The sequence below is a fragment of the Muntiacus reevesi genome, chromosome 2 (genome assembly GCF_963930625.1).
Source record: "Muntiacus reevesi chromosome 2, mMunRee1.1, whole genome shotgun sequence".
NCBI classification, from domain to species: domain Eukaryota; kingdom Metazoa; phylum Chordata; class Mammalia; order Artiodactyla; family Cervidae; genus Muntiacus; species Muntiacus reevesi.
Window position 1 is genome coordinate 176,185,879 of NC_089250.1, and position 24,734 is coordinate 176,210,612.

At 49.5% G+C, this 24,734-nt stretch overlaps 1 protein-coding gene across 2 annotated transcripts in view; it reads left to right on the forward strand.

The window, feature by feature from the left end:
- SDK1 (sidekick cell adhesion molecule 1) overlaps window positions 1–24,734 on the forward strand; it is a 715,166-nt gene that overhangs the window by 578,058 nt on the left and 112,374 nt on the right. For both annotated transcript variants that reach the window (XM_065923726.1, XM_065923727.1), the window contains exons 18-20: window positions 15,670–15,785; window positions 18,175–18,367; window positions 22,666–22,764. In XM_065923726.1, coding sequence (XP_065779798.1) covers window positions 15,670–15,785; window positions 18,175–18,367; window positions 22,666–22,764 — 408 coding nt within the window. The remainder of the gene's footprint in view (window positions 1–15,669; window positions 15,786–18,174; window positions 18,368–22,665; window positions 22,765–24,734) is intronic.

A 24,734-nucleotide genomic window follows, 5' to 3' on the forward strand; every position in this document is an offset into this window, starting at 1 on the left:
GTAAGCCTGCACCAGGCTCTTCTACCCATGGGGTTCTCCAGGCAAGAATACTGGAGTGGGTTGCCACTTCCTCCTCCAGGGGATCTTCCTGATGCAGGGATGGAACTCGCATCTCCTGTGTCTGCTGCATTGGCAGGCGGATTCTTTACCACTGAGCCACCTGGGAAGCCCCAAGCCAGAGAGGTTAACAAGCTTCATCCCTTCCCGAAGTGTTAGTCGCTCAGTCATGTCCAACTCTTTCGGACCCCAAGGACTCTGCCCTGCCAGGCTTCTCTGTCCATGGAATTCTCCAGGCAAGAATTCCTTCCTTAAATGGGTCCATTAAGATGCAAATGCTGGTTTTTCTATAAAGGGTTCAAAGACAAATTATACTATAAATCATCATTCATGAGCATGCCAAGATTTTAATTTTTTCTGGTTTTATTTCTTTATCATTTTTCTTCTTGTAACAGGTATTTTTGTGCTGTAATGATTTATTCTGGTTTCAGAACATTACCTTCTAATGAAAGAGAACTATTCCATATTTAGAGAGAAATGGGAAAAAACATTTGGTTATCCAGGTTTCTAAAACATTAGTAAAAACCCCTAAATGTTCACTTGGGCTTCGCAGGGTTTTCTAAAGTAAGGATTATAAATGAGCACTCTGCAAGCGCCATTCCTATCTCCTCTTGGGAAATTCTCAATGTAGCATAAATGACACGGCACGAAAAGATTTGTTTCTCAGTCCTGATGACTTTCTAGACCTCAGGCTGTGCCCACAGACAGGCTAATGTGCAGATTCTCCCACCATCACCTGAAACACCCAATAGGAAGTGAACAAAGTGATGCGAGGTGTTCCTTTAGGTATGGGCCTAACTTGGTCTTTGAGACCTTTCAGGAAAGGATAGGAATCGAATTCTTTGGGGGGAACCACTGTACGCCAGTTTTCACTGTCCTATGTACTGTCCACTTACGTTCATTGCCTTCTGCGGCCATCCCCCTGCCGTCGTGTGAGAGAGGCACCATGGTCCCTGTTTTACAGAGAAGAGGATAGAAGTTCAGAGACGTAACCAGCTTTCCAAAGGTCACACAAGTTGAAAATGCTGGGAGGTGCTCAAATTTATGCTTTTCCTTCTCATTGTGCATATAAACATGGGCAAAAATTGCTTCCAGATTTTCAGTTCTCAAGTGGGTTTGCAATAGCTTGTGGATATATTTTTACCAGGATGAAAAATAGGCACAATAAGTCTATTTTACATGGAAACCCAGGACAGACTCACACACTCACACACACAACTGAAACGAAAGGTTCACAGAACAATAACTACCCTGACGGTGTATGACAGTTTTTAATATTTTCTGCTCTATTCCATTCTGTCTCATTCTTCCCTTCTTTAACAAAGGCAGGCTGTGATCACTAAGCTGAGTTTCTGGTCTGCTGCTAATGCAGTAGTGGCCTGCAGTTTGAAAAAACACTGAATTCAAGCAATACAGGGTGTTTGGTCTAGCTGGCCACGAATCCCTTTCAGAACAGGCATCAGCTGGCCTGTAATTCACTTCAGGGTCAAGGTTGAAGCCGGGTGCCCACAGGAGATACTGCAATGAAACACCCAACAGGGTTGGGTCTGAGTGGGCACCGAGCTGGGCCAGCCTGGGCACGAAGCCGAGACTCGGGGGCTGGAGGCAGGTGGAGTCCAACACCCGTGTCTGCAGACGGCCTTGTGGGAGAGAAGACTTGCCCTTCAGCTGCCACTGAAACACACAGGGAACAATCACACCCATCTTAGAGGACCGTGCCCGCGTGCCAAGTCACTTCAGTCGTGCCCGACTCTTTGTGACCCCATGTAGCCCACCAGCCTCCTCTGTCCATGGGATTCTCCAGGCAAGAATACCGGAGATCTCTTCCAGGGCATCTTCCCGACCCAGGGATTGATCCCAGTCTCTTGCATCTCCTGCATTGGCAGCCGGATTCTTCACCACTAGCACCACCTGGGGACTCCCAACACTGTGACCAGCGCACTATTTTGTGAGGTTCAGACTGGGCTTCCCTACAAGCCTGGAAAAGTTTTGAAGGAAGGGGCTGCACCTGATCGATCTTATTTACATCTATACCCTCAAACCCAAGCACGGTGCCTGATACATCAATCAGTGAAGCATAAATAGATGTCTGATTATGGCGAACGCCTGCTGTTTCTATTTCAGTTCCCACCAGTAGGCCAGTGAGTGTCCGTGTTCAGCACGATGCCCAACCTTCTCTCTTCTCCTTGTCTTGGAAGAAGAACCCAGGGCCTGCTGGCCTTGCGCCATCCCAGCCTGCAGACTGGTCCCGAAGGCTTTCCCCTCAGTGCCTGGTGCATAAAGAATTGGGGAAAACAAGTTTGGAAAGGGATACACAAAACTTTTTCAGTGTTAAGGTATTTTCTTACACAGGACACTTAAAAAAGGATTCTTGAGCTTCTCTGTGCAAGATCCGTTATCCTCACAAAGTGTCAGGACTGTTCAATGACGGGAGGACGTGCAGATGCACCAAAACCATGAGCACTGTCACGGCACAAGAACTCAGCCATAGCCTTCAGCGCCCCGGATTTAATGACACCGCCCAGCATGCAGATGGAATATATCTGTCCACACAGCAGAGTTGTAGCCCGTGGTTCCTCCACGTCGTGAGCTGCTTCTCCCCTCTCTGAAAGGCAGGTAGTGGTGTAGGCTCACCTGGAGAGGGAGACGCCCGTGAATTCTGGGCATCTGACTCTTCAGTCCCCGATACCTGAGATCATACACGTTCAGGATAAGGAGAATCGGGGTGCGTGGTTGTGGTGGAGACGTAAGGAATCGGGCGTCCTTCCATGGCGTGGACACTGCTGGGACCAGCCATCCTTCCAGCAGCTCCATCCCCAGCAAACAGAGGATGAGCAGAGGTGAAGAGACATTTTTCTAGGCGAGGGAGGCCCTGAGTGTTCACATGCCAGGCTGCCCACAACCAGGAAAACTGACCTTGCCTTGAGGGCAGTGAGAAATGAGCCGCCATCGTGCGGGACACTGAGGTTTCATGGTTTGAAACAGATAAAGTCGCTATGGCATCTCAAGTAGATACACATGAGCATGTTAGCTTACAGAAATGTATGTTGAGCGATGCACTGTCATCTCATTCTGCACTAAATTCAGCTGATTTGACAGCATTGTCAGTGGGCCATTAGCATCTTTAGGTTGGATTCCTCCAGCTGATACGGGGTGAGAAGAAGGAGGCAGACGTCAGTCACTTTCCACGGAGGCCTGGACGCTCACACCCACCTGGCCCAGGAGACCTTGTGAATCTTCCTGCTGGCATTTCACGGTGTCACTTCATTAATTTTATTTGACATGTTGTGAATCCCCCAAACATCAGGTAGCTCCATGACCCGTGCACATTTCTTCTGATTAACTGTTATTTTAAACCGATTTCCGCTGTTTACATAGATTGCAGAGACGATGGATTGTAATGATAGTCTAGAATTTACTCGGGGGTCCTGCAGATCAGCTTTGCATAATCTGCATGATGTTGTTTGAGTACTTGAGTGAAATAGCAAACGTGAGCCCAACCGGTGTCTCTCTTTCCAGCTGCAGAGACTGGCTCAGGAGAAGTGCTGACCCAACAGTCTCAAATTCTGTGGGCTGTGAAAAGCAGTAGACATTCCTGGAAGAAAAGGTGGAAAACTGTGACTCGGAGTCACCTTGGGTCACTCAGAACAGGCCACCCTTCTACCAACCTCGAGGAGGGTTGCCGAGTTGATAGGTTCACATGTTATGTTCATTCTGTGGCTTGATTTCCACTTATTGCTTCATTTACTTATCAGTTCTCTCAATCAGCAGCCTTGTGGCTGAGATGGAGAACGGTGGATTGGGTGATAAAGTCATTGGGCGGACCCCGAGGACTCAGCTTTGCCCAGAGAGTGTCGTTCACTTGAAGGACCACCAGTGTGAAGGTGACTCCAGCTGCAGAACCCGTCACCCTTCACGGCTTTTCTTACTCAGCACTTCTTTCAGGGACTCGGAGGGGGTGGAGACGACATGCCCGTCAAACCTGCAGGTGTCACAGCTGAGAGAGCCATTCAGATGTTCTGTCCCCGAATCAGAAATAAAAATAAACTGCGGTGTTAGATTGATGGCTGGAATCAGGCTGAAACATAAAAGCCAGACGCTGCTCTTCCAGACACACGACCAGCCACGTGATAGCGGAGGAGGGACAGGATGTGCCGATTGTTGCCATAAAGAGAGTTGGGAGGTGAGTTGAGCACAGATCCAAGGAGAGCTGGGACCAGTCTTGTCAATGACACGTTTCCGAATCAGGGCAGGTCCAGTGCCATGGAATCCTGTTTGGGCTGAATGCCCCTGGAGCCTGGAGGCCAGCTCCAGCTGCCTCTTCATGAGGGCTGGTGAGGACTCGGGGGCTCCGCAGCGAGGGGGCCCAGCACAGGCAGTTCTGTCCATCCCGTCATGCAGGAAACGGGAGCAGCAGGGTGTTTACTTGGCCCCTGGGAACCAAGTCCAGCTGGATAGATTTGTGATTCTCAGACGGTCCAGTGGCTCTGTGGGCAAGGAGGGAGACAGGCATGGACAGGCAGTGGTTGGGAGAGGAAAGGCAGGTCCCTTTACGTGTTCGGCTGGGCGCCGGGGACTGCAGAGAAGGAAGGGGTCCAGGAAGCCCTACTGGCCGCCGAGTGGCCACCTGTCAGGAGCAGTGAGTGGGCTCCTTCAAGGACAGGCTGGTGAACCCCAGGACTGTGGGGGGCTGGAACTATACCCACAGGAGAAGGAAGTACAGAGACAGAAGCTAGGCTTCTCCTTGACTCTGAAGCCATGTAAATATACTTCATCTATTCATGTGTGCCTGCATGCTCAGCCGTGTCCAACTCTTTTGCAACCCCACGGACTGTAGCCCACCAGGCTTCTCTGTCCATGGGATTCCCCAGACAAGAATACTGGAGTGGGGTGCCATGATCTGCTCCAGGGGATCCTCCCGACCCAAGGGTCAAACCCACATCACCTGCATTGGCAGGTGGATTCTTTACCACTGTGCCACCTGGAAAACCCTCATCTATTTATAAAACTAAGTTATTTTAAAACATTTATAACAGAAATTCTAAAAAACTGAAGGCAATATGAGACAAATGAACATAGCTGTATGTTGAGTTGGTGAACTTAGCCAAATGGAAAGTAATTATTTCAAGTAACTTTGAAATGTGATGGTCTGACTGCCCATCCCTAGCACAGAGCCAAAATCAAAAACTGGAGGAAACAGGATCTGCAGCTTTCAGCGGCCATGGGGATGGATGTGCTGGATTCGGTGTTTTTAAGGCACGATTGTGTCAGTGCTGTGAGATAAAGCAAGTAAGTACTATGTGGCTGTCACTGGGAACTGAGATTTTTAGCAAAGTTGAAACCCTAAATTGGAATTGGAAGTATGATGATTTTATCCTCAAGGGAAGAAAGAATTTCTTGTAAAAAGGCCTGGAAATGAGAACCAACCCAGTAGCCCAGAGTTTCCCAGTAACCCCCAAATAAACAGGCTTTCTTGGCTGAATGGGAGATTCCAGGTCAGGAGCAGGCGGTATATAATATAACGTAATATGATATATAATTCCAAAAAGTGAAGAAGCTTATCAAGCCCCAGTGAGAGCTTGTCAGGAAGACCCCTGAGCCACTCTAAAGAGGCTCCCACTCGTTAAAGATGGGATAATGTGAAAATCAATAATAATAACTGCAATGAATCGAAGTGTTCCAAATACATTTCAGTCCGTGGATTCGTAACAGTGTGTGTTTTCAGAGCCACATTGATCAACTTTGGAGAATGCTAGGGGAACTTTTACATGCTGAATTTGTATGAAACTTTCCAATCAAAATCTCAAAATTTTGAGTGAGAAACTTGACCTCAATGGGTGAACACAACTTATTCAATCTGTGGTTTTATTCTTCAGATGGTGCCGTTCAGATACCATCAAGACTTCTTTTTTTTTTTTTTTTTTACCATCAAGACTTCTAATGATAACCTCGTCAAGGATTTGAAAGTAACCATTAACAAGAAAGCCATTTGCACAAGTAGGTGGTCGTGAGTGCCTGAAGATTATTTATCGCTTTTTTCCCCAGTGAAGAGAAACTTCTGTCTTACTGTTAACCAGAATGGAGACAATTTGCCCTCTTTAAGTTACACTTTAAGGGGGCAATATTTCCCTAGGTTAACAGTTCTTCCTTTCATTTTGACATTACAAACATGTAATGTCAAACAGCTTTTGTGATAATGTGACTGGATTTGGAATCTGATCAAACATTTCTCACAACAAGTATTTTAAAATAATGGGCATTTGTATATATCTACACAGATACTGCTGCCCATTTTAATAATTTTTCTTTAGAGTTCAAACACTGATTTCTTTAGAATTATAAAACTGATTGTATGTCACTCATACACGTTAGTATAGATGGTCTGGGGAGTTCTCTGTGGAGTCCAGTCAGGTGCTAAAGAGTGTCAGTTAATAGCTATTTTTGGTGCCAATAGCTTTTCCTTCAACAGACCTTCAAAGTGAGACCCATTCACTAAAAACTTTAACAACAATGATAATAATAACACTTGGTTCACAAACTCTTACAAAAACTCTCGGACACCTGGTAGACTTCAGTTTGAAATTAAAATAGGAAAGTTCCGTTTATGAATAAAACTGTTAGAAGATAAATGGATGGCACGTGAGGTGACACAGTGACAAACCCAGTCCAGATCATTAAATCAAGGTCACTTCCATCGCAGGTTGATGAGCACTGATGCACAGCACCAGCTTTAATCCCTCTGAAGAATTATTTTGTCAAAGTGGTGTCCTGATCCCATTTCTTTCACAAAGTGAAAAGCAGGTGGGACCGTAGAGTCTTGGATTTTGTTAGATTCACCATCTGATAAGGGAAGCTACGGCAAGCCTAGACAGTGTGTTAAAAAGCAGAGACATCACTGCCTGCAAAGGTCCATCTCGTCAAGGCTTTGGTCTTTCCAGTAGTCATGTACAGGTGTGAGAGTTGGATGATAAAGGCAGAGCACTGAAGAATTGATGCTTTCAAACTGTGGCGTTGGAGAAGACTCTTGAGAGTCCCTCAGAAAGCCAGGAGATCAAACCAGTCAATCTTAAAGGAAATCAACACTGAATGTTCTTTGGAAGGACCGATGCTGAAGCTAAAACTCCAATACTTTGGCCACCTGATGCAAAGAGCTGACTCATTGGAAAAGACCCTGATGCTGGGAAAGATTGAGTCAAAGAGGAGGGCAACAGAGGATAAGGTGGTTGAATGGCCTCACGGATTCAATGGTCATGCACTTGGGCAAACTCGGGGAGATGGTGAGGGACAGGGAAGCCTGGCTTGCTGCAGCGTGTTGGGTCGCGAAGAGTTGGACATGACTTGGCAGCTGAACGCAGCAACACATGTTTAAATATAAAGAATAAAAAAGCGGACTGTGTGTATGTAGTAACTTCAGAAATCAGCTTTTCAAATAGTTGTGATTGAACACATTCTTAAAATTTTCAAATAAATTGGCTTGGAAAAAAATCAGAAAAAAATAAGAAGCATGCAGTAAGCAATATTGATATTTTCCTTTTTATTTAATTAAGGATTAAAATTCTGGAAAATTCGTAACAGTTGTATACTACCTTATCCAGAATATTTTCAAAAATAAATTATTTGAAGCTGTCAAATCCTGTAGTTCTTTCTAATGAGTTGATTTACTCATGTGGGTTATTATTTTTAAATACTCATGTGACTCAGTGCTTAAAAAAAAAAAAAAAAATCCACCTGCCAACGCAAGAGACGCCAGGTCGATCCCTGGGTCAGGAAGATCCCCTGGAGGAGGAAGTGGCAACCCACTCCACTCTTCTTGCCTGGAAAATTCCATAGACAAAGGAGCCTGGTGGGCTGCAGTCCATGGATTCACAAAGAGCTGGATATGACTAAGCACACACACTTCAACAATGTATGTAATGCACACGTATAGTTTTCAAATGTAATTTCAACAGTCGTATGTTTTTGAGTGGCCATAAAAAGTGGTTTACTACAATGAAAGGCTGACAGCATCTCCTGGCCTGGGGGGACCCCAGTGGCGGCACCCTGACTGGACCACTGTACCCCCACTCCGCCCTCTACTGGCCACTCCAAGAAATCCATCCTCAGGAACCTGGAAAGGCCTCCGTGCTATCTACAACTTGCAAACGTTTCTGGAGGAAGAGGACTTCTGGGTCTAAAGCCACTGGTGCGGTTCTCCATTCACAAAAACTGGCTGCTAGGTACCCTGGAGAGCTGGGGGCTTCCGCACAGGGCTCCTTGTCGCTGACTGTGAAAACTGAGGCAGTGTCCAGGGAATCTAGGTCGTGTGTCCTCACTGGGGTCTGGGGGGAATTATCTGGTGAAAATGGATTTTGTTTATTTTTTGAGCAGTGAAAATCACAGAAAAGCATAATCCCTGTCACTTCACCAGGCCTCCTCACGGCCTGGAAAGAAAGGCGCTTCAGGTGCTAATTATCTGGGGAGAGAATGCCCCTGGAGGCCTCACCGCTTCCCAGGAGGGTCGCAGGCCCAGCCCAGCTCTGGATGCTTGGGCCTCCACCCTCCTGCAGAGAGCAGCGGCTCCTCAGGGTCTGAGCCATGCCTTTCCCGGAAGCCTGGGGTTACGTAACCCTCCTCCGTAATTAAGACCTTTCCACCAGAGCAGCTTCTTTATTTGAAGCTCTGTCAAGAAGGATTTACGGGCTGTAGGTCTTTTTCTCACTTGAGGGAATTTTTAATCCCATTGTCCACAAATTTGTGAGTCACTTCTGATGACAGTAATTAGGAGAAAGAGATGCTGAAGGATCTGAGAGCAGAAGAGAGCTGAGGAGAATTGTGAGCTTTGACGTGAGGAGAAGGGAGCTTGCCTTCTTAGCTGGGTCAGCCAGGCTGGGACGCCTGGTATCTGGCCCCTGGGGCGGGGAAGGCGGGGAGGCGCTGACCTTGGTGAGAGGGCCTCTCAGTGTGGCTTTTACGTGATGCAAAGCAAAGTGAGGAACAGCAGGAAGTTATTGCTCATTTAGTTTATGCAAAATGCCGTTTTCTTAACGTGTTCGATCGGTGTGGTCTTGTTTTAGAGAATATAACCACATTTGACTGGAAAGTTTTATGGAACTTCAGAGTCGGTAATTGGAAAGGAGATCCCAGAGCTAAGCCTGCGAAGAATGAGGACGTGAGCTCTCCGAGGAGTCACGGCCCTTTTCAGTTCTTTCCCAACAGCCCTTCATATTCTTTTGTCCCTTTTCCCTCCTTATTTCCCCTCCCACCCCTTCCGCCTCTCTTACACGGCGGAAATTGTCCGGGCAACCCATTGCCGCAGAATAAACCTGGAGCTTGCAGGCAAGCACCGCTGTACCGTATCTCGTGGTTTTACAAGCTGGGAATGGGATCCGGAGAGGCGGTACCTTGGGCTGGCGGCTGAGGGTCAGGAGAGGGGAGAGTTTGGGTGCCTTGAACAGAAGGCCGGCAGGCCAGGCACCCTGGGGCTGCCCCCCAGGCACCACACCCAGCCGCTCCAGCATGGTGGCCGCAGGGACAGCAGACTCCTTTCTCCTCTCAGGACTCGCAGAAAGGATGGTTCTAGAGATAAGGCGTGGAAGCTGCTGGTTTATTAAGGCCTGGGTCATATTCTCTTGGTCAGAACAGTCACAGAGTCTGCATTGAAGTGGCTCAAACAGCACCTCTACATGAGAAAGGGCATCAAGGATCTCCTGCCTTTTTAAAGTCAGGTTTACTGGGGTATAACTTGCTTACCTGGAGAGTAGAGCTCTGCCCACACCCCCAGCCCTTGGCGCGGTTGTCTCCTCTCCTCCAGCTTCCCCTTACAGGAATCATGAAAGTGGGAAAACCCAGCTTGCCATGTAGCCAGTTGAGTCTGGCCCTTCCCCGCGTCTGGCACTAAGGCTGTCCGCGTTGTTGGCAAGAATGAGCGGCTCCTCCCCTTTCGCTGTGAGCAGCGGTCCATCTGTGGACAGGCCAGTGTGGTTTTCCTCTCCAGCAACTGAAGGGCTTTGGAGATGTTTCCAGTTTGCTGCTGCTGTTTGGTCACCCAGCTGTGTCCAGCTCTGTGCATCTCCATGGACTGCAGCACGCCAGCCTCCCCTGTCCTTCACTGTCTCCCAGAGTTTACTCAAACTCATGTCCATTGAGTCGGTGATGCCATCTCATCCTTTGTCATCCCCTTCTCCTCCCGCCCTCAGTCTTTCCCAGCATCAGGGTCTTTTCCAAGGAGTCAGCTGTTCACATCAGGTGGCCAAAGTATTGGAGCTTCAGCTTCAGCACTAGTCCTTCCAATGAATATTCAGAGTTGATTTCCCTTATTGACTGGTTTGAACTTCTTGCTGTTCAAGGGACTCTCAAGAGTTTTCTATTTCTTTCATCAATTCTCAGCATACAGATCTTGCCTATAAATTTATATCTATTTAATGTTTTAACTGCCATGTAACTGATACTGAATTCTTAATTTCAGTTTCCAGTTCTCCATTGCTTGTGTTTCAAAATATTTTGATCTTGTATCCTGTGATCTTGCTCATCTCGGTTCTGAGTAAACTCAGGAACTTTCTACACGGGCAGTGATATTGTCAGTGAACAGAGAGCTTTTTTGGCTTTGTTTCCCTTTTCAATCTGTATGCCCTTGGTCTCTTTCTCCTGCATTACTGCACCAGCTTGGCCTTCCAGAATAGGAACAGTAAGAAGGACACCTTTGCTCTGTTCCTCATCTTAGGGGAAGGCATTCAGTCTTTCATCTTAAATAAAATGTTAGTTGCAGGTGTTTTACAGATGCCTGTTAGCAAGTTTGGGCTTCCCAGGTGGCGTTAGTGGTAAAGAACCCAGCTGCCAATGCAGGCGACATTAAGAGATGCAGGTTCGATCCCTGGGTTGGGAAGATCCCCTGGAGGAAGGCATGATGACCCACCCAGTATTCTTGCCTGGAGAATCCCATGAACAAAGGAGTCTGGCGGGCTACAGTCCAGGGGGTCGCAAAGAGTCAGACACGACTGAAGTGACTTAGCATGCAGCATGTATGCTTAGCAAGTTTAGTAAGTTCCTTTTAGTTCCTACTTTGAGAGTTGTAGTTGTCGGTTTTTTTTCCTTTAATCTGATAGCTCAGTTGGTAAAGAATCCACCTGCAATGCAGGAGACCCTGGTTTGATTCCTGGGTCAGGAAGATCCACTGGAGAAGGGATAGGCTACCAACTCCAGATTCTTGGGCTTCTCTTATGGCTCAGCTGGTGAAGAATCTGCCTGCAATGTGGGAGACCTGGCTTCGATCCCTAGGTTGGGAAGATTCCCCTGGAGAAGGGAAAGACTACCCACTCCAGTACTCTGACCTGGAGAATTCCATGGAGTCCATGGGTTCGCAAAGAGTTGGACACAACTGAGCAACTTTCAATTTCAGTTTTCCTTTAGTTCCTATTGGAGGTTCAATTTTGTCAATCACGTTTTCTAAATCGATTAAGATGATCATGTTTTCTAAATTCTATTGATAATGGCAAATTACCCTGATGAATATTCAGATGTTGAACCAGCCTTGTGTTTGTAAGATAAACGCTACTTGAATTAGGATAAATTGTGATTTTTACATATTTCTTAATTTGATTTTTCTAGTATTTTATTAAGGATTTTTGCATCTATGTTCTCAGGCATGTAGTTTATTTTTCTTTCTTTTTATGTTCACCTTTTTCTGATTTTGGTGTCAGCTTAATGCTTTAGAAGGTCTTTTATTTCCTTCTTCTTCAAATGCTTAGTAAAATTAACCATTGAACATTATATGCTTAATAGTTTTCATTTTTGGAAGTGTTTAATTTTCTATTCAAATATTTGATAGCTATTTGACTACCCAGGTCATCTAGTTCTTCTTGAGTAGATTGGAACTGTGTTTCTTTAAAGACATTTGTTCATTTCATCTAAGTTGTTGACTTAATGAGCATGAAGATACTCAAAATGTCCTTTTATTCTTTTAGCATCAATAGAGTTTATAGAGGTGTCTCCTGTTATTGGTGATGTTGGTAATTTGCAATTTCTATTTATTTTTTATCAGTCTGGCTAGAAGTTTATTGATTTTTAAAAGAACAACTTTTGGATTCATTGTTTTTTTTTCTATTATTGTTTATTTTTATTTCATTGATTTCTGCTCTTTTTCTTCACTATTTTACTTCTTTTTAAATTTTCTCTTGTAGGTTCTTGAAGTTGAAGTTTAGATTCTAATATAAACATCTAAAGGGTGTTTATTCAGTTCAATTCAGTTGCTCAGTTGTGTCCGATTCTTTGCAATCCCATGGACTACAGCACGCCAGGCTTCCCTGTCCATCACCAACTCCCAGAGCTTTCTCAAACTCATGTCCATTGAGTCAGTGATGCCATCCAACCATCTCATCCTGTTGTCCCCTTCTCTTCCTGCCTTCAATCTTTCCCAGCATCAGGGTCTTTTCCAATGAGTCAGTTCTTCACATCAGGGGGTCAAAGTATTGGAACTTCAGCTTCAGTATTAGTCCTTTCCAATGAATATTCAGGACTGATGTCCTTTAGGATGGACTGGTTGGATCTTCTTGCGGTCTAAGGGACTCTCAAGAGTCTTCTCTGAAACCATAGTACAAAACCATCAGTCCTTTGGTGCTCAGCTTTCTTTATAGTCCAACTCTCACATCCATACATGACTGGAAAAACATACTGGAAAAACCATAGCTTTGACTAGACAGACCTTTGTAGGCAAAGTAATGTCTCTGCTTTTTAATATGTTGTCTAGGTTGATCATAACTTTTCTTCCAAGGAGCAAGCATCTTTTAATTTCATTGCTGCAATCACCATCTTCAGTGATTTTGGAGCCCCCCAAAATAAAATCTCTTACTGTTTCCACTGTTTCCCCATTTATTTGCCATGAAGTGATGGGACCAGATGCCATGATCTTACTATTTTGAATGTTGAGTTTTTAAGCTAACTTTTTCACTCTCCTCTTTCACTTTCATCAAGAGGCTCTTTAGTTCTTCTTTGCTTTCTGCCATAAGGGTGTTGTCATCTGCATATCTGAGGTTATTGATATTTCTCCGGGCAGTCTTGATTCTAGCTTGTGCTTCATGCAGCCTGCCATTTTCACATGATGTACTCTGCATACAAGTTAAATAAGCAGGGTGACAATATACAGCCTTGACGTACTCCTTTCCCGATTTAGAACCAGTCTGTTGTTCCATGTCCAGTTCTAACTGTTGCTTCTTAACTTGCATACAGGTTTATTAGGAGGAAGGTCAGGTGGTCTGGTATTCCCATCTCTTGAAGAATTTTCCACATTTTGTTGTGATCCACACAGTCAAAGGCTTTGGCATAGTCAGTAAAGCAGAAGTAGATGTTTTTCTGGAACTCTTGCTTTTTTGATGATCCAGCACTTTTGAATCCCCAAATTTTGGTATGTTGTGTTTTTCCCTTTTATCAAACTAAAAATGCTTTCTAATTTTCCAGGTGACTTCACCTTTAACTCATGGGCTACTTTGAAGTGTGTTCCTTAATTTACAAGTTTTTAGGGACTTTCCACATATCTTTCTGTTGTTAATTTCAAGTTTAATTCTGTTGAGTCATAAAAGACATTTTTTGTGATTTCAGTTATTTTTGACTTGTTTAGATTTGTTTTGTATGACATATATATTTCAAATATGTCCATCTCAGTTAAGTTCCACGTGTGCTTGAAAAGAGTGTATAGTCTGTTGCTCTTGGGTAGATTTCTAAGTAAATATCCTGTGGATCAGATTCTGTGTGGTGTTATCTGTCCTTGAAGATCCTTACTGATATGCCTTGTCTGCCTTTATTTGTTTGTTTGTTTTTGGTGTAGTGTTGAAGTCTCCACCTATCCCAGTAGTTTTGTCAGTTTTGCCTTCTGTACTTGGAAGCTCTGTTGCATCCACATTCAGGGCTGTTGGGTTGTCTTGATGGACAGATCACGTCATCATCAGGTCATGTGCTTCTTTATCATCAGTCTTATTGCTTGGTAGGATATTTACTTTGAAATTAATGTAATGACAGCAGATTTATTTTAATTAGTGTTTTCAAGTATTTTTTCCCATTTTTTTACTTTTAAACTATTTTTAAAAAGGGGGGGGGTCCCTCTTTTCTCATATTTTAGACACAGTGACCCTGTGGGCTCACAAAAGGGTAAGACTTTATCGTTCGTTCAGCTTTTCCTCATGTTTGCTGGGTGTGCTTCCCAGCGGCCTACACCCTCGGTGCAATAATGCCTGTGGCCGTTTTCAGTCCACAACTTCAGGCTGGGGCTGAGTGGGAAGTGAGGAGGACAGTCTTCCTGGTGTCTTATGGAGGGAGGGACCAGAGACAGCGCAGCCAGAGAAGATGGGAGCGGATGGGTGACTTGGAGTCTGGAGTGGAGGGCTGGGAGGAGGTGAGTCTTTCTCATCTCTGCCGGATGACAGGAGATTTTGAAGAAGAGTGTAATGAAAGCTGCAGTGATTTTCAACAGGACCATGCTGAGTCCTCTCACGTGTTCTGTGCCAAGAGACGCATGTCTCTGTTTCTGTTCCTGGAGCCAAAGGATCCTCTGGGATTCGCTGTCTTTCCTTAGAAACAAGTTCCTAAAGAACCAGGATCTTCCCACGTGTCCTGCAGAAAGTTGGACGGCACAGCCAGCAGGCCTGCCCCCTCTGCAGAGGCCATCCTCCGAGGACGGCCGGGTCCTGTCTCTGCCATTTCCAGAAGCCCGCTGATGTCCCCTTGCCCTCCGTGTACGCTCTCCACCTCTGCGTCCAGCGTCTGGGGCCGTCCCCACAGGGACCCGTCCGCTTTCTGAGCCCCCTTCTTCCCCAGCACCCATGTCCAGCCACGCCCGTTATCCTGTCACCACTCACCAGGTTTCTCATCATCGCATGCCTTTTCCCCGATGTGAACGCTCTTCTCAAGGCCTTTCCGCCCTGGAAGGTCTGCCCTTTGTCCCAGCCCTTGTGTGGTGTCTCCTGGTCCGAAGCCTTCAGCTCGCCCGGAGCAGAGGCTCCACCTGTGTGTGCACGAGAGGGAGCTGCCTGTGACAAGGCAAGTTGAAAGTGAGCGGCTCCCCAGGAATGTGGCTTCCTTGGAGGCCTCTGGGCAGGCACGTAATTGGGCTCAATAGCTCTTCAATAAAAGAAATGGAAAGTGGAAATTTTTTTAATGGTGATTTCTATGGCAGACAAAGAGAAATTTAGCCTCTGAATGGACAAGTCAGTACATGTGAAAAGGGATTTTTTTAATCTATAAAGGATAACTGGGCTTGAAAACAGAATGATATATAACAGGGGATGCAGAGGCCTAGATCAAACCTTGCCTTGATCTCAAATGCTGGCTAACTGAAAAAAAATCAGAGAAAGCGTTTGTTTGCTGTCTATCTTGGGTCCCCTGGGAAAGGTTCACCCCTGGGTTGAGATGACCTGGTCCACTCTTCTGCCTGTGCCTTTAATAATTCTCCAATGGAAAGTGAGGGGTAGCCCAGCTCTTTCTTGTTGTAACATCACAATTAGCTGCCAAAACCGTGCAACACCCTCCGGGTTCGCAGCGCCGAGCATGCCGGTGAGTCGTGAGCGGCAGCTCAGGGTCTCTTCTCTCCCACCCCCCTGCCGCCCCACCTCCTGCCGGCATCCTGCTGCCCCCACCTCCCTGGAGCAGTGCCGACTGCGCCCCCGCAGAACGTGCAGGTGGAAGCCGTGAACTCCACGACCATCCAGTTCCTGTGGAAGCCTCCGCCTCAGCAGTTCATCAACGGCATTAACCAGGGATACAAGGTACGCCTGGGGTCACAGCCAGTGAGGGGCCATCCCAGCATCGTCATGGTCTTATGATCGGGAGGGGCCCCCCGCACCTCATTTCATCAGGAACCCACGGCGTCCAGTTACAGATAATGTTGACCTGGGCGGGGTCTCCTTTCGTCCACGGTCTTATCATCAGCCATACTGACTCATAAACTCTAATTACTGGTTGTCCACAGGATGGTTCATGGGAATTCCCTGGTGGTCCAGTGGTTAGCACTCTGCGCTTTCACTGCCAAGGGTGCAGGTTCAATCCCTGGGTGGGGAACTAAGATCCCGCAAGCCACATAGCACAGCCAAAAAAAAAAGAAAAAAAGGATAGTTCAGCTAGGACTGAGCAAGGTTTTGAGAAAGGCTGTCCATTTAAAATGACGGGTGGGAGACCCGTCCTGGCAGATTAGAATCAGCACACGCACGGACTGCTTCCTCCCGGAAGGCGGGCCTCTCTGAGGAGCGCAGAGGGCGCACCTGAGTGAGGCTCCTACCGAGTAACGACGAGGAGGTGCCCCCTCGCTGCTGCAGGACGAGTTCCGTGTGTGGAGCCAGACCCGTTGACCGGGCCCCTCCCTGGGCTGAACAGAGACGAGACGCGCTCCTGCCTGCCCTGTGCCGCCTCTGAGCTGCAGCCTCTGACCTTCAGGGCGGTGCCTGCATGCAGTTTCCAGAGGCACCGCTCTCCTTTCCTTCTAGATAAGCATCTCCTGCTTGGGGCGGGGAGCCCGCCTTCATTTTACCTGCAGTGTGGTGTATTCGCATATCTTCTGCAGTAGCAGCTCAGCCCAAGGGTTCCACCTAGTTTGCTTAAAAACTTGATGATTTCAGATTCAGAGAGTGTTATTTCCTCAGAACACAGTTCATTTCCGCCCCCCGCCCCCCGGCTCCCGATTTGGAGTCAGCTTACTGAAACACTTATTTTTCACTAGAAAGATAGGTTAGGGTCCTGTCTTTTCTTTTCTCCCAGAGGTAGCTACAGTCAGAAGTTTCTTTGAAATCATATTGATCAGTGAAGAACTTATTGGCAAGACCGGGGCATTCATTCAGTGGCTTGGTTGTCAGCTTACTCTTCTACATAAACACGCTCCTTGTCCTGTGGTGTGTCCATTTTCAGACCTAGCTAGCCCTAGAAATGTTTGGTGTCAGAGGAATTAAAAGTCACACTCATACATAATGTGGCCAAAACATTAAAATGAGTTCCTTGGGAATGTGTATTTATACTGTATTTCTGGTAACTCAGGTGGTAAAGAATTTGCCAGCAATGCAGGAGACTCAGGTTCAATCCCTGGGTCAGGAAGATCCCCAGAGAAGGAAATGGCAACCCACCCCAGTATTCTTGCCTGGGAAATCCCATGGACAGAGGAGCCCGAAGGGCCATAGTCCATGGGGTCATAAAGAGTCGGACACAACTGCGCGACTAACACTTTCACTTTCATAATCAGTCTCCCCAAATCCATTTTTAGAAAACCTGCATGAGATAAATTATAGATAATTAACATTATCCCCATTGAACTTAGGCTTGCCTCGTGGCTCAGACGGTAAAGCATCTGCCGGCAATGCGGGTGACCCGGGTTTGATCCCTGGGTTGGGAAGATCCCCTGGAGAAGGAAATGGCAACCCACTCCAGTATTCTTGTCTGGAGAATCCCATGGACAGAGGAACCTGGTAGGTTACAGTCCATGGGGTCGCAAATAGTCGGACACGACTGAGCAACTTCACTTTCTTTCTTTCTTTGCATTGAACTGAGGACTTCTTTTTGAGTCAGAGTACATGCCCATCCAGAAAAAATATTTGTATTGATGTTTCATTGTACAGATCCATTCAGATAACAGGTAATATCATCTTTACTTCTTAATATTAAATATATATATGTTCTGTAACATGTTTAAGTGAAGAGAAGGTGAAAGTTTGAGAAGTGTCTTTTTTTTCTAATGTGAGTTAGAGTAGTTTTTTATATACATGTGTATAAAATGCACATAGAAACATACATGTGCTTAGTTGCTCAGGTGTGTCCAATGCTTTGTGACCCCGTGGACTGCAGCTCGCAAGGCTCTTCTGTCCATGGAACTCTCCAGGCAAGAATACAGGAGTGCATTGTCCTCTGCTTCTCCAGGGGATCTTCCCGACTCAGGGATCAAAGTCACGTCTCCTGCATCTCCTGCATTGGCAGGCGGAGTCTGGGAAGCCCATAAATATACATATTTGTACTCAAGTAGTCTGTGAGATATCTTTTAAAATCAATATTTTTCAGTGAGATTTTAGAATGACTTTGCCTTCCTCAAAGACATATTATCGCAAAATAAAATTTTGGTGCGGGCTTGAGGGTGAAAGCATGAAATTAAATCTCTTTTTCAACCCCGTTCCATCCCAGCTTCTGGCTTGGCCGGACGATGTCCCCGAAGCTGTCACTGTCGTCACCATTGCTCCAGATTTCCACGGAGTCCACCATGGGTACATCACCAACCTGAAGAAGTTTACCGCTTACTTCACGTCAGTTCTGTGCTTCACCACCCCCGGGGACGGGCCCCCGAGCACGCCACAGCTCATATGGACGCATGAAGACAGTGAGTGCCCTCTCCAAGGGTCTCATCAAGACCCCTCAGTCATCAAAGAGGTTGGGGCCGCTGTCATGCCCAGCTTAGCTTTGTGTGGTCTATGGGGTATGGGTGAGCCAAGAGAAATAAGCTGGGAGTTGACCAGAGGCATCTCAACGGCTCAGTTAAGACTTGTAGACAGAGCCGTCTAGGCACTCAGGACCACGGAAGGACTTCCCGCAGGGCTGTGGCTCGAATGGTTTCAAAGCTCTCTCTGGAGGTTTCGTGGTGATGGACTAAAGGCAAAGGTGATGCAGTCTGGGGAGAAGGAGGATAATCATGACAGCCTGTATCCCAGACGCGGGGCTCGCACTGGGGGAGACCTAGAGATGTGTCACAAAGAACTGGGGGCTGGTGAGACCCGGGGGTGGGAGTGGGTAGAAGGGATTCTCCAGGAGGACTCCACAAACTTCGGCTCGGGTGACGGGTAGGTGGTGACGGGTAGGTGGTGACGGCCATGACTGGAATGTGAAGGCAGGCCCAGGGTTGGGACGCGGGGCTCAGTCGGGACCCGCTCACCCCGAGGAAGCAGAGGGCCTGAAGAAGCAGGTCTGGGAGTCCAGCGGTTAGCGACTGTGACCATGCTCTCCAGGAAAGGCTGGGGGCTATAACTGAAGCGTGTGGTCTCACCACAGATGGAAAGGCTTGAAAACAGTGCTACCTCAGGGCGTCTGAATATGAGGTCCTTGGCAGTTAAACCACCCAAGTGGGTGCAGTCACTTTGGGACCCTGGGGCTTCAGAGAAGCAGGAGACTGACTGGGCTCTGGCCCCGCCATGTGTGAGGAGGCTGGTTGGAGACTGCGTGCCAGGGGCCGAGCAGGGGGCCCGGGGTGGGGCTCTGGAAGCGGGGGAGGTCTGCTTGCAGGAAGGCCTCTTCTCCCCTGAAGGAAACACAGCTGGTCTCCTTTATGACTGCAGGTGGGTGGGGAGGGGAGCCCCCCCACCCCCATAGTTGAGGGAGGTGGCAGTGAATTCTCAGAGCGTCTATCGGGCACCCCTTGTGGCTCTTCATCATTTGGACATTTCCTTCCATTTCATTATTGAGAGAAGAGCCCAGGGCAGCATCTCAGCTCCAACTACAGCAGGTCCAACTGGACATCGGGCTTTACTTTCCAGAGGACACTTACTAAAAATAACAAGCGGCAAAAGCAGGGAACTTCTTCAGATAAACGAGAGAAGAGTCCTGGCTGAATTCTTTACTTAAAAAGCTCTGTGGTTGCCAGTTAGACAGACACAGCGGACGTGAGACCGAGCAAACTCTAGGAGACAGTGGAGGTCAGGGGGGCCTGGCATGCTGCAGTCCGTGGGGTCGCAAAGAGTCGGACACGACTGAGCGACTGGACAACAACAAAGACAGACACAGGCGGTGCAGAAACACCCCATAATGCCGGGCAGCCAGGGAGCAGGACCTTCAAGGCCCCAGGCCCCCCGTTAGTGCGGAGGAGGAATGAGAAATTTCTTGAGAGTTGAGGAAAGTAGCAGTGACATCATCTTTTTAGGACTTTCTAACTGAACCACCATTTTCTGATAGAAAGGGAGCCTGTCGGTCCTACCTAGAAAGACAGAGCATCCTTGTAGGCGTGGACAGTCTCCCTGAAAGACGGGAGCTTTCCTGTTGGGCTTCCCAGGTGGCGCTAGTGGTAATGAACCCACCTGCCAGTGCAGGAGACATAAGAGATGCGGGTTCGATCCCTGGGTCAGGAAGCTCCCCTGGGAGAGGGCATGGTCAGCCACTCCAGCATTCTTGCCTGGAGAATCTCATGGACAGAAGAGCCTGGCGGGCTACAGTCCACAGGGTGCAGAGTCAGACACTGCTGCGCGACTGAGCACATACGGGGCTGCTGTCAGCTCTGGGGGTGCAGCCTTTAGAACAGGACCTGGGGCCCTGCATGCCAGCAAAGCGGCCCCCATCACCCCACAGTGACGACGCAGATGGCGCCCTGGTTACTTCTGCACACGCAGCGGGCCTCCTTCTCCAAAGCTCTAATGAAATAAGAACTATGGGGAGGGGGTGGGGGGTGGGCAGTGCAGTAGAGAGGAAACAGAATATAAATTTAAGCCGAGACGCTGCCAGCTGGTTCCAGCAGAGCTAGAGGACAAGCATATTTGGGCAGCAATCCAGGAAGCAGAAACACTGAGAACATAAAAGGAGCAAAAAGCTTTCTTCACTGTTCTATCGATCGAAAAAAAGAACAAGTCAGTTCAAAAATCCGTCAGAATGTCTTTCTGGAATCTTAGAATTGGAGGAGGACGAGAGGGTCTTGACAGCCATCCTATTTTACCGTGTTCCACACTCAAAAGAGTGAAATTTGTCAGAGTGTGTGAGCTTATCCATAAAGAGTCTTTTGAAAGTTTCGCCCAGATGAGTGAATTTGCTGAGGCTGTTATCATTTATTTTAAAAAGTCACGAGGTGTGTTCAGAGGCTTTGTCCAAGTACCAACTGGGTACCAGGTGTGGAATTCGCCTTAAAATCCTGCTGTCTCTGCAAGGTTGACAGTGGGCAGAACAGGGCTGAGGCTGGTCGGCTGGAATCCCTGAGCCCGGCCCCTGGACAGACACCAGGCACCCTCGACTTCGTGCTCTCCTGTTCTAGGCTGAAAAAGCTGCGCTTTCTTATTGTGAGAAAGCTCTCCGAGTGGCCTTGCCCAGAGGTGTCCAGGGGAGGCCAGTTCCCCGCCCGGCGAGGAGCACCCTTGTCTCCGCTCGGAGCCTGCCTCTGCGCCGCCTCTTCCTCCCCCTGACGTGTCCGCTGCGCTTTTCCTGAAAAAGGGCAGGGGGTGCCTGGTGGGGGGCGGCGCACGCCACCACAGTGAGGCGGGCGGAGCAGGGCTGGTGAACTGCGGGCCCGAGGGGTGCCCTCCAGGTGCCCCATGATGCCTGGCTCGGGGCTCGGGACGCAGGGGACCCCCACTCTCCCCCCACCCCGCCGGCCCCCACCCCGTCTGACTGCTGCGCCTGTGCTCCAGGGTCTCCTTTCCCTCCTGCCCCCTTCCCCCTGCCCACCTCCCACGGCACAGAGCGGGACCTCACGGGCACGTGTGACCTATCACTGTGGGCATAGTCACCCGTCATCTCTTCCCACCTCCTGGGGAGGCGGCCCCGAGGGGACCGGGTGTGGGGGTGCTGGAGCACTCAGCCCGGAGGAGCTGAAGCAGGCGATGGGCTCAGAGCCCCCTGGTGGCCCCTGCAGTCCCTCCAGGGCAGGCAGGAGACCCGGGTGCCGAACCCAGCTCCGGGCTGGCCCCTGCGCATCCCTGCTCTGAGCCTGGTGTGGAATTCTCCAGCCGGAGAAGCGGGGCGGGGTCAGAGCAGACTCCTGACATGCCTCTGGGTCTGAGAATCCGGACCTGTTTAGCTCACGTCCTGGCCTTTCAGACCTTTTCTCTCCGGTGCTTGGCAAACCGACAGTAAGCTCTTCTTAGAAACGGCTCTATATTCTGATGGCATGGTAACTGACAACTGGTAACAACGGCAGCCATGTCAGTCAGCGTTTTTGTGGTGCCGGGGACATGCTGACCGCTTTCGTGTTTTATTACATTTTTTCTCACAATGACCTTGCAGCGTGAGTTACTTTTGTATTCCCTGTTTCGCAGATGAGCAAACTAAGGCTTAGCCACTCTAAGGACCGCAGAGCCGGCCGGCAGGGGACCAGGCTTCTGCCCAGCCGAGCCCGGCGTTGAGCCAACGGCAGCTCTGCTGCACTGCCCTCCTGCCTTAGGAGGAGGCTATGGTCAGGGAAACTCTAGGGAAACATGCAATCATTGCCGGAAATTTCTCACACCTGCCCTGCCCCTGGGCTCCCTGGGGAGAGTAAGTGCAGGTTACAGCTTAGATCAGGCTGGCAGGCATCGGCCGGCAACAAGGTATGGCCGGCCCGGCCTCCTGGCCCCACACAAGGCAGATACACAAGACTGCAGAGGCGTCAGGGACACTGGGGTCAGCAGCAGCCTTCAGGGTCCAACCACCCGATTGTTCAACTCGATCCAATCGGGAGAAAGAGAAGGGATTGCGTCTGCATCTCCCGCTGCCGGTTTCTGCAGTTCTTGGCAAGGCCAGGGTGAGGCCGACAGAGATCATATATGTGACCGTAGCCCGGTCCCCTCTGACACCTCAGACCCCGTCCTTCTGGGTTTTCTCTGGCTTTTCCTGAGGGCTCTAACCTTGGTCCCATCTCCCGCCTCCTTCCACAGATAGACTGTTCCACACCAATCCAACTGGAGAGAATCAGGCCACATGCTAACAGATGTCTTTGGTTCTCATTTCCAGAACCGGGAGCTGTGGGCCACCTGAGTTTCACGGAGATTCTGGACACATCTCTCAAGGTCAGCTGGCAGGAGCCCCTGGAGAAAAATGGCATCATTACAGGTAAGGGTCTCTGTGGTCAGAAAAAGGAGAAGCAAATCTGCCCCACACAGTGAGACGGACCTAGCTCCAGGCGCCACGGCTGGCAGCACCCAGGTGCACACGGCCTGCAGGGTGACTGGCGCGGGGCCAGTGGAGGAGGGAGGGACCTGTCCCGGGGCCTCGCTTCGTGCTGGGCCCCCCTGGTCAGGCTGCAGCCTCCGGGTGTGGAGGCTCAGTCTCGTGGGCTTGTTGAACAGGCCTCTGACATCTGTGCCCAGGAGACTCGTGCCCCAGGTGTGTCCCCTCATGGGCTGTAATCTCGTGGCCGTGCAGGGAGGTGACAGCTGAGATCATGGCAGTGTGACAGCTGAGGAGGCTGGGGCTGGGGCGGGCAGGGAGAGCCAAATGCAGGCGCCATGATGGGGTGGCCCTGTCCCCCGCCTCCCCCCACCGCCCGCTCCCGGAGAGCAGCCAAGCCACGCCTGTCCCCTGCCCCGGATGCCAGGCCCCCGGGGGGCAGCTGCAGGTGAGGGGCGTCCAGGGAGCAGGGCCCGCCTCCCTCTCCTGCAGTGTGGTCTCAGGGGAACGGCTTGATCTCATTCTGTAGAAGAGGCTACTGAAGAACGTTCCAGGTTATAGGGCTGAATTTCCACTTAAATTGCATCATCCACACGCAGCACGGGGGTCGGCCCAGGCTCCCCGTCCAGGCCCAAGGGAAGGCTTCACATCTTTGCTTCACGTCTTCCCAGGGACTGTGCCGCTGGCCAGGGGAAGGCCGGAGGGTTCCGCTTCCTCAGTGGTTAGGTGCAGACAGCTTAATAGGTATTATATCCAGGCAAGTGAACAGCCATTTGAAAGAAGACGCATTCATTGAAAGAAGAATGTTTGCAATTCCTTCCTAAGTAACCAGTTAGCTCCCAGTGGGATGCGTGCGCCAGGGGCACTGCCCGAATCTGAGTGTACCCCGCCCGCCTCCCAAACTTCCTGTCCCATGCGGTGTTCACACGGTTCTGTGTCCGCATCTCTCTAACCGCTGGAAACGCAGCAGAGACCGGGTGCATTCGAAGGCTTGCGGCGTGCTCTGATCCTGGGATTGCGACTGGCTCCAGCCGCAGGTTCAGACACAGCCTCAGACACGGGGCCTCAGACACAGCCCCCCGCACACAGCCCGGGTTCTGTCCCTGCACTGAGCTCCCCGCTTCTCTCCCGCTGCTCAGGAAACCTCCCGGTGCCAACCCGCCCTCTGCCTACCTGCAGGGTGCCCTCGGCTCATCTGCTCCGTCCGAGCAGACCCCCTAGAGGGGAGTGCCCCGATCTAGAAGATGCCATTAGGGGCACCTTTGCGCCAACGCCGCCTCTGACCCTCACTTTTAAATAGACTCATGAATCTAGATCTGCCCTCAAGAAGCTGTGAATGATATTAAGTCCAGGAAGGGGGAAATTCCCTACTGAAATCAGACCTCCAAAGCCCAGTCTGCTCATACTCTGAGGCCTCTGGGCAGAGGACGCAGTGCTGCGCGTGTAGGGAAGATGCCCCACTGTGGCCGGGAGTGGAAGAAGTGAAATCAAGGCGGGCGGGCATGGAGCAGAGGAGGGCGGTCGCCCAGAGGAATCCAGCTTCCTGTGGCTTTAAGCTGCGCAAAGCGGGGAAGACAGATAGACCAGCGAGAGGGAAGCAAACCCAGAAGCACCGAAAGCTGAGCAGCAGCCCCCACGTGAAAGAATTCCTTCCAGTTCAACCCCGTGGGGACATCTGTGGCCCGAATTAGCGTGAGTTAGAGCTGCAGCTGCCGCTGACTTCAGAGGGACCGGGGCGCGAGGCAGGCAGACCTTTCACCTTCCTTGGCTCGACCCTGAGGATCCACAGAAAAGGGGTACGTTTCGGAATCCTGACCCGGACGCCTCGATGGACAGACTCCACCGGAAGGCCTCCCCGCTGACAGTTGCAGCCTCGGCCCCGCCCGGGCCCTCCTAGCACCCGCCCGCCTCTT